Source organism: Trachurus trachurus (assembly GCF_905171665.1).
Source record: "Trachurus trachurus genome assembly, chromosome: 6".
NCBI lineage: Eukaryota > Metazoa > Chordata > Actinopteri > Carangiformes > Carangidae > Trachurus > Trachurus trachurus.
Window position 1 is genome coordinate 25,964,355 of NC_139897.1, and position 16,364 is coordinate 25,980,718.

The following is a 16,364-nucleotide window of genomic DNA, read 5'->3' on the forward strand; positions in this document are numbered from 1 at the left end:
TATGTGTGTGTGTGACAGACTGGTGCACAATGATTATTAAAATCCAGTTTATCATATTTGTTTTAATAGATAAGCTACTTCAATTTGTTGCTGCTTCTCATTGTAGAAAAGGTCCCACTTCTTGGACTTGAGTTTGTTGACCTTGGACAGAGATCTACCGAGCAGGTGGATGAATGGAGCGCTTTCCATAAACACAGCCGTGTCACAGGCAGTGATAAAGCACTTTATCATGAGCTAAGAAAAGGTGTGCTAGGTACAGTACGCAGCAACGATCTGCAAAGTGGATTATGAAGGACAAATCTTTAGTATTAATGTGGAGAACAGTTAAACAACTGTGTTAAATGGGTCGTATGTGAGGTTTTAAAGCTGGCTTTCATGAGAACTCAGTGACACAGACAGGTTCCTATATTTTCTGTGCTACAGCAAAAAAAAAAAAAAACAGCACACTCTGGTCCATGTGTGAACAACCACCTCAACTGTTTGCATATGCATACATCAAGGGCAACACTGACAGTCCCATTTTTGTTCGAGCTCTGGTGTTTGGTGGGCAGCCTGCCATCGCATCACATTGAGAAGTCCTTGTTGGCCGCTTGGCATCATTATGAAAGCCTGGTCAGAAGTCAACACTAAGTGGTCCGACTGTCTCCCAGGGCAGGATCCCCTTTCGCTGGGAAGATACTGTTGAAGAAAAGCGGGAAGGGGAGGAGCTGGGGGAAAAAAGAGAGCGAGGGGAAAAAAATGAATGGAGACTCAAGAGTGAGAAGCAGTTAGGGGGAAAAAATGGTGTATTAATTGGGGAGAGTAATGAAGGAGGGGAGAACGAAGCGAGATCTTCAGCCGCTCTTCATTTTCTTCAAGGATCTCTGCTCTGTTACTCGGCGTGAATGGTATAAATGGGAGTTGTCATGCAGCCATATAGGCCATTCTGATTAATGATTGGTTGAGAGGCTCATCCATCTAACGCCACTGTCTGTCCACACTGGGCTGTCAATCAGCCGTCACCTCGGTCACAGGTTGCAACAATGACTCCCAACACGGCCAACGTCACCAGTCAAAGAGCAGATTCAGTCTATGGAAGGATTCATACGCTTTCTTTCTCTCTCTCTTTGTCTGTCTGCTTTTTTTTTAACATGTTGCTGCCGTCGCTTTCTGCTCCTGCACATCCATTGTTTTTCCAGCCCAGATCAGATAAAACCATTCCCACTCGTATATGACCAAAACAAACAAAACCTGTGACTTCTTTGAGTGTAGAAGTTGATAAGAAATTACATTTACTTTATTTTGTTTTAATAAATTACATTTTGTCTTATGTTAGAAATACATAAAATTTTGAAAAAGAAAACAGAAAAAAGAATAAAATAAATAAATAAATATTATTTATTAAATACAATTCCTCATAATGTGTTTGCACTTAAAAAAACAGTAGCTTCAAACCCAATGCTTATGTTGCTGTTACGCAACTGAATTTAGTGTCCTTGTCTCAGAACCCAGATTCATTTTCACTAACCAATCATAAAAAACAAAACCTTTGAGTTGCATTTTGTTTATGAGAAAAATGTTTTTATAGTCTTTGTAAAACCAGAAGAAACTTTCAACATTTCAGACTTTATGGTGATTATATATTTGAGTTACTGTTTCATGGTAAACCACCACACATATCTTTTTTTACCAGGAGCTTCCTAATGACTCACAACCTTCACTGCCCCTGTGACTCATTTGCTTCTTTCTCTTCGGCCCTCCCTTGTTTTCTCCCCTTCAGCATCCATATCTCCTGTCCCCAGCCCTGACTCCCCCCCCTCCTCTTTGTACCCCCTCCTACTCACTGCCCATACACACTGGTTTTCTCCGTGCCCTCCACCAGCCCTATCTCTTTCTCTTTTGTTTGTGCTCTCCTTCGCCATAGTCAATTCCCATAAACCTCTGGGGCTGTCCAGCCTCCTCTGTGTTCTCTTTTTTTTTTTTTTCTGCACCCCCTCTCCTCCTCTATACCTCCTTCTATTCATTCATTTATCCTCATTGACACATTGACACACTCATTCAGCTGGAGGGATTGACAAACCATTTGTTTACCTCACACTGACAAGGCTGTCTTCTATAAAGTCACTTCTTTAATTTCTTTCCTTTTTGTCTAACCCACTGTGTGATCCTCACTCAGTGGGTCCTTCTTGTTTTGTTTGATCACCTTTTTGATTTGTGTATTTTAGGTCACAGAGGTTAAATCTATCTAATAATCTCAGCAACTAAATATTTTCTTTTTTCTATGAAGCCTGAATGTCAAAGTAAACATTTCTTACACACTTTAATAACAATTTTCCATGTGCATAAAAGCAGTATGGGAGAAAACTGTATTACTACCCTTTAATGCCTTATTATGACAATACTGCACTGCAGCAAATTGCACTCCATGATATCAGGATGATTTTTTTTAAAAAGAAAAGAAAACAGAACCGGATTATTGATGTCACAGTGTCCAGACTTTAACCACTTGTAGCTGGTGGAGAAAGCAAAGCACCGTGCAAGAGGGAACTTCTGCAAACCGTGTTGGGACAAACTCTCTGAATAATTTTTTATTTCAAGCGTGGAGCTGTAGTCAACATACTTTTTATTAGACAATTGTTTAATTAAAATAACTGTTTCCCATCCTTCTCTCCTTTACCCACGTCCATCCACAGGGCCCAGTACAATGTTTTGGTTCCTGCACTGTGGGCTACTGAGGTCCAGGACTGGGAGCTTAAATGTATGAACAGTCTGGTGATGGACGAGAGCCACCATGGATCCAAACCAGGTACACACACACACACACACACACACACACACACACACACACACACACACACACACACACACACACACACACACACACAAACAATGAGGACTCTCACTGACATAATGCGTTCCTCAGCCCTTCAGCAGCACTGAAACCTAATTCTAACTCTAGAACTAAAACAAAAACACAAGCCTGAAGCGGTGCCTGAAGTCTTTTCACAACAATGGCTTCAAACCAAAATATGTCCACTCAGCCATAGAAAGACATGTACACAGACATCACACACACTCTCAGAGCAGTTGTTCTCAAGCAGCAGCTCATAATGCAGAGGGGCACTGGGGGATACTCAGCACACAGTCGCTCAAACTCTGGTAACCCATTCAGGCTCCATCACTTAACCTTCAGTGGCACCCATGCTGATCCTGTTACACACAGTTTTGTTGTCCGGTCTTAACATCACTGTGTACGGTGGTTAGACCTTGGGGAGGAGATCTCCAGCTTGTTCCCGAGAACCCTGTTACAAAAGGGGGAAACAATCACCCCTTGTTCACCTCCCTCTCTTCTTTTCTCCAGGTACAAAGATGTTAAATGTTGGTTAGCCGTTCCCCTCATTTACCATACTGCATGTAGGTTTTCTATTTCACACATATTTTATTGTGCAGAGCACAACGAAAGGAAACACCACGCTCTATTTAAATAACTCTTAAGCTACTTGTTATAGTGTCATACTTCGAATTAAATTCAAGGAGAAATGTTGCATGGATAAGGAAATTGTTCTAATTCCTGATTTGCATTTGTATGTTGAATGACACAAGGACATTTCTACAGTACACCAATAAACCAGCCAAGCAAATCATCCATCAGCCAATTTATAGCTTACTGCAGATATCACATTATCCATATAGGCATTAGGCATGCAAAAGAAAACTATCACAGTGTGTAAATAGTAAATATCTTGTCTGATACCTTTGGTCAAAGTTATCTGAGAGCTCAAGTCTCCTGGGTTTCCCAATCTTTTGCAGACTGCTGCTTTGTTTCCCCTTTTCACTCTGAAACTGTAGAAAACAAAAATAATACACTGATGTTGCCTAAAATATTGCAAAAGAATGTTTCACGTTTAACTTTATGCCTTTTGGAGATCATTTCATCTTCCACTTGCTTAATTGTTCACATTAACAGAAATTTTTGCCAGGGGTGCCCAAACTTTTGCAATTTTCCAATTAGTACAAAGAAGATGTTATCAAAAGCATAAAGATATTTTTACATGGAAATTAGACTGTGGATTGGGAAAGAACAGATATGAGAGGAAGAGCAGCAGCAGATTTGTTTTACTGTGGGAAACACTCTGCTGATTGTCGACTTGCTACCTGAACAGAGTTGTGTTATGTTGAGCCCCCCCCTCCGGCTCATCAGCAATAGACGGCCCTTCAGGAAACTGCCCTCACTTTGGGTGCAGGATCAATCAACAGCCTCCAAATGACTGATGACAAAGTTCATGTAACCATCAGCTTGTGTGCATGTGTGAGAGTGTGTGCGTGTTTGTGTGTGTGCGTGCCTTCTACAATTTGACGGATCAAAAGAGCTCTTAGCTTTTGAAGGTTGTTCAGATATCACCTCCACAAGATCTGGAAACCCGTCCCCACCGGATCCTCGTCCTCACAAAAGACAGACAGATTGGAATGCAGACGTGCGTGGTGATGTGATGTGCGTGTGTGTGTGCGTATATTTGTGTGTGTGTAACGGTGATTGCGACTGTGCAATACGTGTGTCGTGCATCCTGAAAAGAGGCGATAAGGATGAGTCACAGGTTAGTGTCCGCAGGGCTGTGTTTGTCAGTGCACCTGGGAAGGTAGAAAGAAGTGGGCTAAAAGAAAGACTGTGCATGTGTGTGTGTTTGCGTGTGTGTGTTTGCGTGCATGATGTTTTGTTAATGAGAGAGGATTTGCGAAAACGGACTGAAGAATCTGGGAGAGCATGAGAAGTTTCCTTTCAGGGCAACTGAAAGCCACAAAAGCATGTTTTATGGTGGGGATAATCCATCACCCTGTGTTTGTGTATGTGTGCCCACCTGTGTGTGTGTGTGGCTTTGTGTGTGTATGTGTGTGTGTGTGTGGCTGTGTGTGAGTCAGGATGAGTCATCCTTATTTGCTGGCCTGTCAGACTGTCTAGCCCTCAAGGCAGCAGGGGAAAGGAGCTGATTCATTGGCTGCTTCTCCCGACATTTCTGTGCTCTCTGTCACACACTTTCACTCACTTTCTCTGTCACCGACACCCAGTGCCATCACGGTGTTCTTACAAATATTGTGGCATGTATTCCACCAGCTCCCATTAGTAGTTCAGGACCTCTAGCCCTGAAAACAAATGCATGTTGTCGTTGGCAGCCTGCTGCTGGAAAAACATTTTTGTTTATGTGGCATCCAGAGCTGAGAGATAAGTGGTTCCAAAGAGAGGGGGTGTCGTGTCAGATGCTGTACAGATTGTGGGATTGTAGGAATGAATTCATCTTACTAATCAAATACGTTTGTGTGTGTATTCATATACACACGCACACATCACAGATAATCAAACACACATCTGAGGTTGGATACAGGCCTGTTTGAAATGCACCAGATTGAATAGACTTGTCGACAATAACAAGCCGAGGGGCGATGATCCCAAAAGTCTCTTTGAACAACTGTGAAGGGAGAATATCAAATGTACGAGTCGTGAGATAGATTAGTACGTGGGGACAATGTCCAACACATCCCTGAGGGCAGCAGGGGTAAATGTGTCAAACAGCACCGCGGCTCAGGTGATGATGGTACAAGTGAGCCAGCAGAAGTAATTCATACTCTGATGTTTTCTGTTTTACCAACAAAATGTTTCTCACAGTCATGTGCGGATGATCTACAGCAGCTAGAACACAGTTTACCAGACTGTCGGCTTGTGATTTATGTTTTTAGAGGCAGCACGACTAGAGAAATAAGAGTCTCCGTTACATGAAGGTAATATTGCCCTCATATGGAGTCAGTTAACTTGAAGTTTAGACTTTTTCCATTTAGGTGCATCTCTCATCTCCTATTCTCTTTTTATCTTTTTGATATTTTCATTTATCCAGGGCCTTGGGTTAGAGAGACGACGTCTCCTGGTTTTCACAGCTGCTCTTTGGTCCAGAGCTCTCAGGCACATGGTGTTATTATTGCAGCGAACAATACAAATAGGTATGAGCACTTCAGGCAGCAGCCAAGTCCTCACAGCATCAGTTCAGCTCAGAGTAGGGAGCAGCATTAATGCAGTTTATATTAAAATAAAACCATTGCACCATATGAAACAGAGTTTCTATCTAAACCAAGGGCAAGAACTAGGTCAGCAGTGGCCTCGTTCATTTGGATGTAAAACAGTTGTCAGAATGGCCGATATTAAAATCAAGAAGAATAGATTATTAACGCTGGTATTTTAAAGCTGGGATGTTTCTTTACAGAGATGAAGTTTAAATACGTTTTATATACAACAAAAACAGGCACAAAATAGAGAAATCTCGACTGATGTTACAATGCAACATGAAAATGTGTTGAGCTTCTGTTAACCACAGGCATCAGACCTTGACTCTGGGACACTGCAGCACTCTGGTGAAATATCAGTCTCAGTTGTTTTGACACAAAAACACCCATGGTTGCACAAGTGAGAAGGTTTTTCATGTGGTGCATCGGCCCCGGTAGGAATCAGTGATGTGAATGACATTGTTGTGGAGCGTTCCAGTGGTGACAGTGGGGTCCCTGGGGTCTGTCCAGCACCAGGCTGCTGAGTCAGCAGAGTTGAAGTGACTTCATGTTATGCTGAGTCAGGCTCAGAAGTAGAGAGTAGGTAGACGTGTCCCTCTGTCCTTCTATACAACAGGCTACTTCCCTATTGCATTTTGCTCCTTTTCCTCTCTTCCACCTCTCTGTCCTCCCCTTCGACCCAGACTCAAGCATAATTTCCCTTTTTTATTCACTCCTCCTTCACCTCCTTTTTGTTCTTTTCCTTTTCTCTTCCTCCTCTCGTTTTTTTTTTTTTCCCCGTCCCCTCTCCTGCCCTCTTACGTCTTTCCGTGGCTCCTCCGGTGTAATAACAGATGCCAGAGTCCTGTTCTCCTCAGCATGCTCCCATGATACCTAGACTATTTTCTTCCTGCTCACCCACTGCTCAGGCACTGTAGTGACTCAGCATTCACTCTAGCCGGTCCCTCCAAACAACCTCCTCCTCCTCCGGCCGGTGCTGATTTCATACTTGAATACATTTCTACTTTATGATGATCTATATTGTAACATAATGTATATGCTTTCAAAGACAGTCACGGCTGAGTAGGACTCGGAACAGCGTAATTCATTGATGACTTTGAGTAGAGAGATTAAAAAAAAAAAAAAGCTTAAGGTCGACTCGGCATCAAATCCAGTTAAATATTTTAGCCAAAATTGTAATCATGTTTAGTGTTTTTCCTGACGTACTGTATGTGTTTCTTATCTCTCCCCTCGGTGAACTCTGTGCCCATCTGTTCTCTAAATCTCTCTGTTTCATCCCCTTTATTCACACCATTTCTGACCTCGCTGTCCATCTGTTATTTAGCTCCAGCAATTTCACTGCCGTAGTTTATGTATATTCATGTTTGTGTGTGTGTGTGTGTGAGTGGGGGAGCAGGACTGCATCAAATTATGTTGAATACTAAAACACTGTGCCTGTTCCCCATACATCATATGGTGTTGTCACAAAATGCTAACTTTGTGACCAAGTGTCTTGCACCTTTCATGTTTTTGCTTTCATTTTTATTTCAGATAAGCACAACAGCTGGGGTAGATGTTATCAAAGCGCACATTTTTGTGCAACTTGGACAAAGAGAAATGAGAACATGCCCTCAGGGTATTGAAGATGGAGCAGATAGCTCATGTTGGAACAAGCAAGGTCAGGTTAAAATCAAGGGTCAAAATAAATTGGTCTAAGTTCAGAGCTGGACTGACCACACACACAAACAAACAGGTTACAAAGAGAGGTGATGAAGAATGTTGCAAGGGTCAGAATCTGGAGCAAAAAAAGTGTTCACCACTTCAACACGCTGTTGGCGCCCTAAGGCCTGGTGCAAAGGGTCATGAACACACAGACACGTAGGTCACAGGTGACTGACACCAGGACAGAGTATCCAAATTAAGAAGCTCTTTTAAGTTCAGCTGAGGTTACACTTTCTGGACCTTACAAAGCCTGTCACTGCTAAAAGCCTTTTAATCAATGGCCTCAACATCAAAGTAAAGTGTACTTAAGAAGACAGAGCAGTGTCAGAGGAGTGAAATACTTTCGAAATGAAATCTATGACTTTCAAAGTTAGTTTATTGTAGAGATTTGCAACAGTGCTCCCTGATTGTGCGACATATTTCTGACATGGGGGACTCAATTCTTCACTCAAATCTAAATCTGGAACCAAACTATTGATCAGATAGCAGAAATCATCCTGGACATAATACTCAATTATCAGTTTATTAGATCCACCAAGCTTAAAGTCGTGTCGGGGGTTGATGTTTTTGGTTTTGATCCTGTACATATTGTAAGTAAGTAACATTTGTTTGTATAGCTTTTCTCACATACTCAGTGCTTTACAGGATTGAAATACAAAACCATGAATACATGCAATGACACGAAATAAAGCAGCAGCCGTTGCAGAACTAAATCACAGAAGACAGTCAAAGAATGCTTTTATGAAGGGAGGATTAGTTTTAGCAAGACATTTTTATGATACATTATCTCACTGTATTTCACTAGTACCAGACAGAAGCACAGCTTAAAGAAGAACTATGCAAGTCTGGTCGCTTTTCAGCTGTTTTGCTAACCCTCCTCTCGGCCATGTGCATTTGTTTACAAAGAAGCCAGCGAGAAATCGATCAATAGAGCGGGACATAACGTTATATATCATATACGATGTTATGACGTGTATATTTGTGTAGTTTAATCTGTCATAAACACAAGATTACAGTTACACAGTGGTGTGAGCTGAGAGTAATCTTGCAAGGTTGGTTTTCAGCCAAAAGACGCTACAGTAGGTGGAAGGCAGAGAGTATCAAGTGACAAGTCATTTTACCATCACAATGACTCTGAAACTGTTTAATTGAGGTAAAAATCCTGCTTAGTTCCTCCTTAAAGTCGTGTTGGTGGTTGATATTTGTGGTTTTTGAACCTGTACATATTGGCTATGAAGGGAGGATTACTTTTAGCAAGACATTTTTTATTTTTTGGCCTTTTTGCCTTTATTTGATAGCACATAGTGAGATAGACAGGAAATGGGGAGGCAGAGAGAGGGGGAATGACATGCAGGAAAGGTCTGCCCGACGCGGGATTCGAACCAGGGACGCCTGCGTTGAGGACTGTAGCCTCTACATGGGGCGGCCGCTTTAACCACTGTGCCATGCACCGCCCCAGCAAGGCATTTTTTATGATGAAATGATCTCACTGTATTTCACTAGTACCCGGCAGAAGCACAACTTAAATGCAGGTTGCAGTAAAATGTCAGGGTCAACCGGTGTACAGGTCGGATTGCTTCTATTAGTCCCACAGGAATGTCACCTCCCTCACCTGGATAATGATTCTTAGCCATAGGCACTTAGCCCACTGATGACCTCTTAGTTGAGACCTGCTTTCTAGTAAGATTTGCTCCTTGGCTGAGTTTGTTGTAATCCCTCCCCCCCTCCATCTCCATTTGTTTCCGCAGGTTGAAGTGAAATGCCACCTGCTCCATCAGACTCTAATCTATCACTCGCATTAGCTGCCTCTCATGTGAATATGACCCGTATCATTTAATTTGGCCTGCCGAAGCACACGGAGGCATTTGATTTTTATCCAAATGCAGCAGCAGCAGCAGCCGAGCCTCTGCCTCTTGCTCTGTATTCAGCTTCCAGCAGAATGAGAGGGTCAGGGTTCCTGTTTGTGTTGGTCTGTGAAGTTAAATGAAATGTTTCACTAACCTCTGTCTCCTGCGGGACGGAGGGGTCATAAGTTAAGCTTGTTTGTGCACTATCCACCACCAATGACCTAGATACTCCTGCCAAGTTCTTTTGTTCAACTTACTGTTCAGTAGCAGGTTGCAGGAAGTGGAAATATGAAATAAGTGTGAAGTAGGGATGGAAAAACTAAGCAGGAGAGTTTGTCCTGTGGTACAGTGCATCTTTCTCTCTCTTGAAGCTTTTGTGACTCGATCCAGTGGCCTCAATAACTTTGAAAAGTTTGGAGCCAACAGGACTCTTAGTGAAGGTGGACATCCAGCCAAACTGAGTGACCGGGCAAGAAGGACATTGGTCAGGGAGGTTACTGAGAACAAAGCCAGAAAGGAACAGTCTGCGTGTCCTCATCTTCCCTCGTAGAATTAAAATTCTATACTTGTTTGCACACGCAGTCTTAATTGGATGAAATTAGGAGAAGAATTAATTATTTGTGATCTGTGTATAAATGTGTTGGATGATGGGATTAGAAGCCGCAGGTAGAAGAGGAGATGGGAGGGTAAGAAGATAATCTTTTTAAAGGAAAAGAAAGGAAGGCAGTGTTGGCTCAGATCCTGCCAGGCCCCTGAATACTTCCCTCCAGGGCCGGACCCTGAAGGCTTTCCTGCCAGCCTGCTTTCCTGTGTGTGTGTGTGTGTGTGTGTGTGTGTGTGTGTGTGTGTGTGTGTGTGTGTGTGTGTGTGTGTGTGTGTGTGTGTGTGTGTGTGTGTGTGTGTGTGTGTGTGTGTGTGTGTGTGTGTGTGTGTGTGTGTGTGTGTGTGTGTGTGTGTGTGTGTGGTCACACACTCCAGCTCTTTCCCTGTAAGTTTTCCAGCTCTACCCTCTTTTCCTCTTGCTCTGTTCTGCAGTTACACCCTGTGGAGACCCTGTGGCTGTTCTTGAGTCTGTGTGTATTGTTGTATAGTAGGTAAAAGGAGAAACTGTGTGTGCGTGTGTGGGAAACATGCCCTGTTTTGTGTGCATGCATGTGAATAAAGAGCTTTGTTTGTAATCTGAACTCTCAAACTAAAGTACAAGAGGTGTGATCTCAATAATTAATAGGATTTTCTTAATTATGTTTACTTCCATTAAAATCTGGGGCAGGATTTGTTAAAGAGGGTTATGATCATTTGCATACCCATAAATTAGCACTTTTTGCCTTTTTTCATTTAAAATGACAAAAAATATAAAGGCAAAGATGTATAGAAAAGACGGCAGATTGTTAAAAGTTAGACAGTGAGTGTGTGATTGTAGAGAGGAGATGAAAATATGTTGAAAATACAAAGACAAAGTGAGAAAAAGACGTGAAGATATTCTGCTCAAGATTTAAAGTGAAATAAAAAATTGAAAACATTGCGGGGAAAAATAAGGGGAGGAAAAAGAAGTGGGCCAAGTGCAGGGCTCTAGCTGTCAAATGGTTGCGTGCATGCAGCCAGTCTCTACAATCACATACACAAACACACACACACTGACTCACTCAGAGAAATTGGAGGTCTGGTCTGAAAAGCAATCACTGAGGCCATCAACAACAAATGACACAATGAAATATTAAACTTGTGGAGTTTAAATTAGAGGCCACAGACTGTTTAGAGTTCTCATCTTTTTTACTCTTGTCAGCTGTAATTGCAGGACGGAGATAGAGATCTGGCTGTTTGGTTCCTTTCTCGTGCTCCCACTCTCCTCCCCTGCCCTCTGTTTACCCCCAGTCCTTCTCTCCATCCTCCTTTGTTATGTTTTGCCTTTCTTTCTCTCCCACTCATGTTGTCTTCAGAGAGTTAAAACTGTGATGATGTCAGCAGTTACCTTATATCCCAGTCCTGCATTATGTGTTACTCATTGCTCAGGGCCCAACTTCATGTACCCCAGCCCCTGCAGTCGGTGTTGGACCTTTGCCCTGCGGGGGTGAACTTTGACTTTGCAGTCGGCCTTAAGGCGCATTAGGAGGCAGGCTGTGAATGACAGGGTGTGGTAGGGGTCAAAACTCACAGGTCAGTGGGGATCAGGGGAGAACGGGCCCACTCCCTCCCATTATGCCCCTTCACTCTGTGATGTCTCTCTTTCTCCAACATCCCTCCTTCCATCCTCATCCTACTTTCTCCTTTATTTGATTCCCTTTCTCTATTGCACCATTCAGCTGTCTTGCATGTGTTTGTTGTGTGTTTTTCTGTGCCTCCATTTCTCTCTTTTTCTTTTCTTTTTCTTCACTTTCACTTTAAATGTACAGTTTTAAAAAACCCTAAAGTTTTGATTCCTGCACTGTAAAAAAAAAAAAGGAAAAAAAAGTTGTTTTTACGGTAAAATACAGGCAGAACTTCACCGTTAAAATTACAGTAAGACAGTTTCTACTAATATGGAAGATGAATACAGTATTATACTATGAGTTAGTATGAGTATTAAATGTAAAATCAAACATTTACTGTAAGAATAACTGTTTTTACCATTGAATCATGTTTTGTCCCAAAATTTACATTAAAATATTATATAAAATTAGGTTTGTGCCATGAAATATGAAAAGATTTTACTTTAAAATTTACAGTCTAAATAGGTATTCACTGTGTGGTTGGTTTTGGTTGTTGAAAGCTGCTCCTGACTGTTTGACATTACAGATCTACTGTTAAACAGTTTCTCTTCTCTTCTTATGGAGATACATTGATGATCAGTGTCAGTACTGTAGTTACAAATGCACTTTATTTCTTTTGACTATTTCATCATTGTTGAGTGTATTTAAAAACAATGACTGGCCATAAAAGCATCAACATATTGGTTTCAAAAATCTTAAATCAACAACTTGTCCAGCAAATGAAAATAAATGACTTTCATTGTAGTTTTTTCCTAACAGATTGTAAGTCAGATTTCTGCTGCTTATTCTCAAAAAGCCAAAGTTTTCCCCTCCTCTCTTAAATCCACGTGTCCTCCCCCCTGCTCCTGTTCTCCTGCCCCTGCTCTGTGGTCTGCTCACTCTTTAGCCATTGATTTACCAGCACACTAAACAGACTTTCCGTGTCTTTGAGCTTTGTGTGTGGGTGAATTTATGCATGTACACTTCCTGTGTGTTTCTGTGATTGTGATTGTGATGCAGACACAGGATTTACTGTGTGTAGTCCGATAGTCCAACCGCCAATTAAAACCACAGTCCTCTAGCAGCTTTTCAGCAAAGACAAAAACAAACAGCAGGAATCATTAAGCTGCTCTCTGCTTTCTGGTTATTGAAGACAGAGTTATTATATGAGTATGTGGCCGTGGGTGTTTGACCGGCATTGTGTTTGTGTTTGTCCTCTCCCTGAGGTCATGGGTATTTCCATGTGGTTTGAACCAAATGGCTTTGAATTGTTGAGGATAATTATGAGTGCTGATGGAGCACTCCTGTGGTCTGCTGCTCATCAGACGAGATCAGATCACGTAAACAGCTGCTGGATTCAAGTGACTATGAGATAAAACTCATGATCGCAACCAAACAGGTCGAGGCTTTGGTCTCAATGACTAATAAACTTTACAATTAATAGTGAGCAGGTAACGTTCATATCTCATCTGACTTCACAGTTAAGTGTGGCGTAAGTACTATTCTTCATTTAAATGACATCATCATCTGTATAAATAGATTATAGACTTTGAAAACCACTTTGAACCAGTGTTAGGAAGTCCTGAATTTAATTTATAATCTCAAACATGTTATATAAGTTTGATTGTTGCCTGTGTGTCAAGTATATATAAAATAAAAGCCTAATTGTTGAGACGGTAGATTGTTCCTGCAGCAGACTGGTCAGCGGTTTTTTTTTTTTTTTGTGGCGTTTGTGGGTTTTTCCTGGCTCCAACTCTGGTCGTGTTTCTTTAACCTCTTTATCTCCTTGTCTCCATCCGTTGGCTGCTAACCTTTGCCCAGCCTAATACTAATTATTTTCTTGTCTGACTGCACATGTAGACACGTGAATGTGGTAAATAGACTTGAGGTTTGTTTTTTTTCCTAAACTTTTCTGGTCTTAGCAACCACCCACAGCAGTTTCAAGTTTCACACAAGTCACGTTCACCCATTCACATTTTCATACAGAGCTTTTCCCTATATGCTTTTTCTACCACACACATTTATTTATTCCAATGACACATCAGGGGCAGATTGTGGTTCGGTATCTCGCCCAAGGACGCTTCGACATGCGGGCTGACCTTTTAGATTATTGGACTTTATCTTGAGCCGCAGCTATAGCGCTGAAAGAAGTTACAATGCTGAGAGCGTCCTGACATTATTCTCCCAGTCCTGCAGGGATCATGTAATAAAGAGGGGTTAAGATTTAGTGTGAGTGAGGCAGGGGAGCTTTCTTCTGTAGTTTTTCTATGTAAGTTGGACCACAGCCTCTCTGTGGAAATCCCCTTCCTCTCACTCATAATCTCTGCCTTCCAATTTATCTTCTTCTCCTCTTTTGTCTTCACCCCCCCTTGTGTTTTTTCTCATGTTTACCCTTTGTCTTTCAGTCCTCGTATAGGCTCAATGCATTGGTTCATCACTGCCAAACGGCTGCATGAATATTTATGTTTAATAAAACTCAAAGGCTTCACTTTTCAGCCCCGTCACATCAAATACTTCATGCTGGTTTATTCACCATTGTACCAGCCTTTATTTAACTTTTGTGAGGAATCAGACGACGGCTGCTGCTCAGGGCTTTGAACTATAAACATCTTTGATGCTAGCAATGAGTTGGATTGATAAAATTACTACATGTCCTCACCTCCTGCCTCCATCCCAGATAAACCTCGTTAAGCCCAGCTGAATAAGAAACAAACGCCTTTGTTCAGCCTCCAGGTCCACAAAGCCACACCAATAAAAAGTTTGTAGAGGCACGATTAGTATGCAGAGAGGAAGAAGTGTCATTGTTGAGGATTCACAACTCTGCTTTTCTTTCATTATGACAACTCTGGGTTAGAAATTAGACATAATATAGAATACGTATTGGCCAGAATAATAATAAATCTAATATATTGGTGTTTTCAAGGGCGCACATACTTGTGGATATTTGAGTGAGATTGCCTGTTTGGCAAGTGTTTGGACTATGTCATTATCTCACTCAGAGGATTCGCACTAATCCCCCTCATTTGTCAACTTATCGGTTTATCTCTAAATACATGAGACACCAGGGTATTACTGCGCCATTCCTCTGAAAAAAAGAAAAAGTGAAACCCTTCCTCCTCAACTCTTTCTCTACCTCCTGCTACGTGTCTCTCTTTCATAGGATCCTTTGCTTTGTTTTTTTCCTGTTTCTCCTTTCTTCACACTCTACCCTGTAGTAAAAGGTTAAACAGACATTTGTATTGTGCACAGAGGCTGGAAACGGGATGACTGGAGTTCATCACAGTCCTGACCAGGAGGCAAAAAATAACAAATTAGATGACTACCTCATTGCCGTCCATTGTTCTGTGCCCAGGACCAGCAGAGAGATTACGGCCCTGTGGTTAACGGTGGCAAAGTGCAGTTGTAAAGGCTGATACAGTAGTTTATATTATAGCATCAACATGAGCAGCAACTACACTGATGCTAAATACTGAAAACATGCTGATGGCATTAATTGATCTTATGTATGGACCAGACAGGACGGAGTTGTGTTAAAGCAGGATCAAATTACACAAATTCAGGACGATTTTCACAGAATTTTGTTGTGGCCGACAAATTTGCACTGTCGGGCCCAATTATGACTAACAAACAGCAATCTAGAGTCTACGACTCTCAACAAAAATGTTAGATTTTTTTCTCATGTCTTCGCCAATCTGACATCTCCTACAACATGAACCTTGACGTTGACCAACAGGATGACAGAGCGCTCTGACGCATCGTTTACACACATTAAAGCTACTGTACGTTAGCTCACTTCATGTGTGAAATGTATGTTAATGGTTTTGAGATGAACACATTCGTTAACAAACCTCAAGTTCTCTCTGAAGGACCAAACCCAGTAACAGCTCCACAATTGTTTTTTTCTTCGTTTTCTTTTTCGTGTCTGAGCTAAAGACCGTTTGCATCACACATAGTGCTACAGTAGTTGCGACGCCTCGCTGATGACCTATGAACTTGCCCAGGGTCATGGATGATGGTGATTGGTCTGTTTCACACTTGTAGTGTTGCCAGTCTCCTGACCGAGACATACAGTAGCAGGAGTTTATGCCACTGTGATCGTTTAATCTGACATGGTGACCATCGTGAAAGACAAAAATGTAGTCTGAACCCAGCCTTACTTAACACGGACTTCATAAATCTTTTCCAACATTTTATTTTCTCTCAAGCTAATTTATCGATTAGTTCTCTCATATAACTGTTGAATCACAGTCATTGAAGCTACAAATTCCAACTTGAGCTTTGATGGGCGAATCTAACCTCAGTTTATCGTCTAACCTGCAGCAAAGCAGGTTGTTCTCAAATGTGGTACCTGATTGTGACTCATTCAGCTGTTTGCCTTGTACTTTTCCAACTCGTAAACACTCGCTTGTAACTCTTTTTCCTGACATTTCAAAACAGCTCAGATGTAAAAGGTTTAAACTCTTGTGCTTAGTCATTAAATGTGCTGCATTTTCTGAATGACGGGACGCCGCTGCTCATTCTGCCAGAAGCCGAACATGAATTCCCGAAAAGTGTTCTTTCTTTA

General features: G+C 41.8%; 1 protein-coding gene across 1 annotated transcript in view; it reads left to right on the forward strand.

Moving 5' to 3' along the window:
* Positions 1 to 16,364, forward strand: part of LOC310987419 (uncharacterized protein) — a 56,194-nt gene that overhangs the window by 10,281 nt on the left and 29,549 nt on the right. The window contains exon 10 of the mRNA XM_083973651.1: positions 2,673 to 2,785. Coding sequence (XP_083829777.1) covers positions 2,673 to 2,785 — 113 coding nt within the window. The remainder of the gene's footprint in view (positions 1 to 2,672; positions 2,786 to 16,364) is intronic.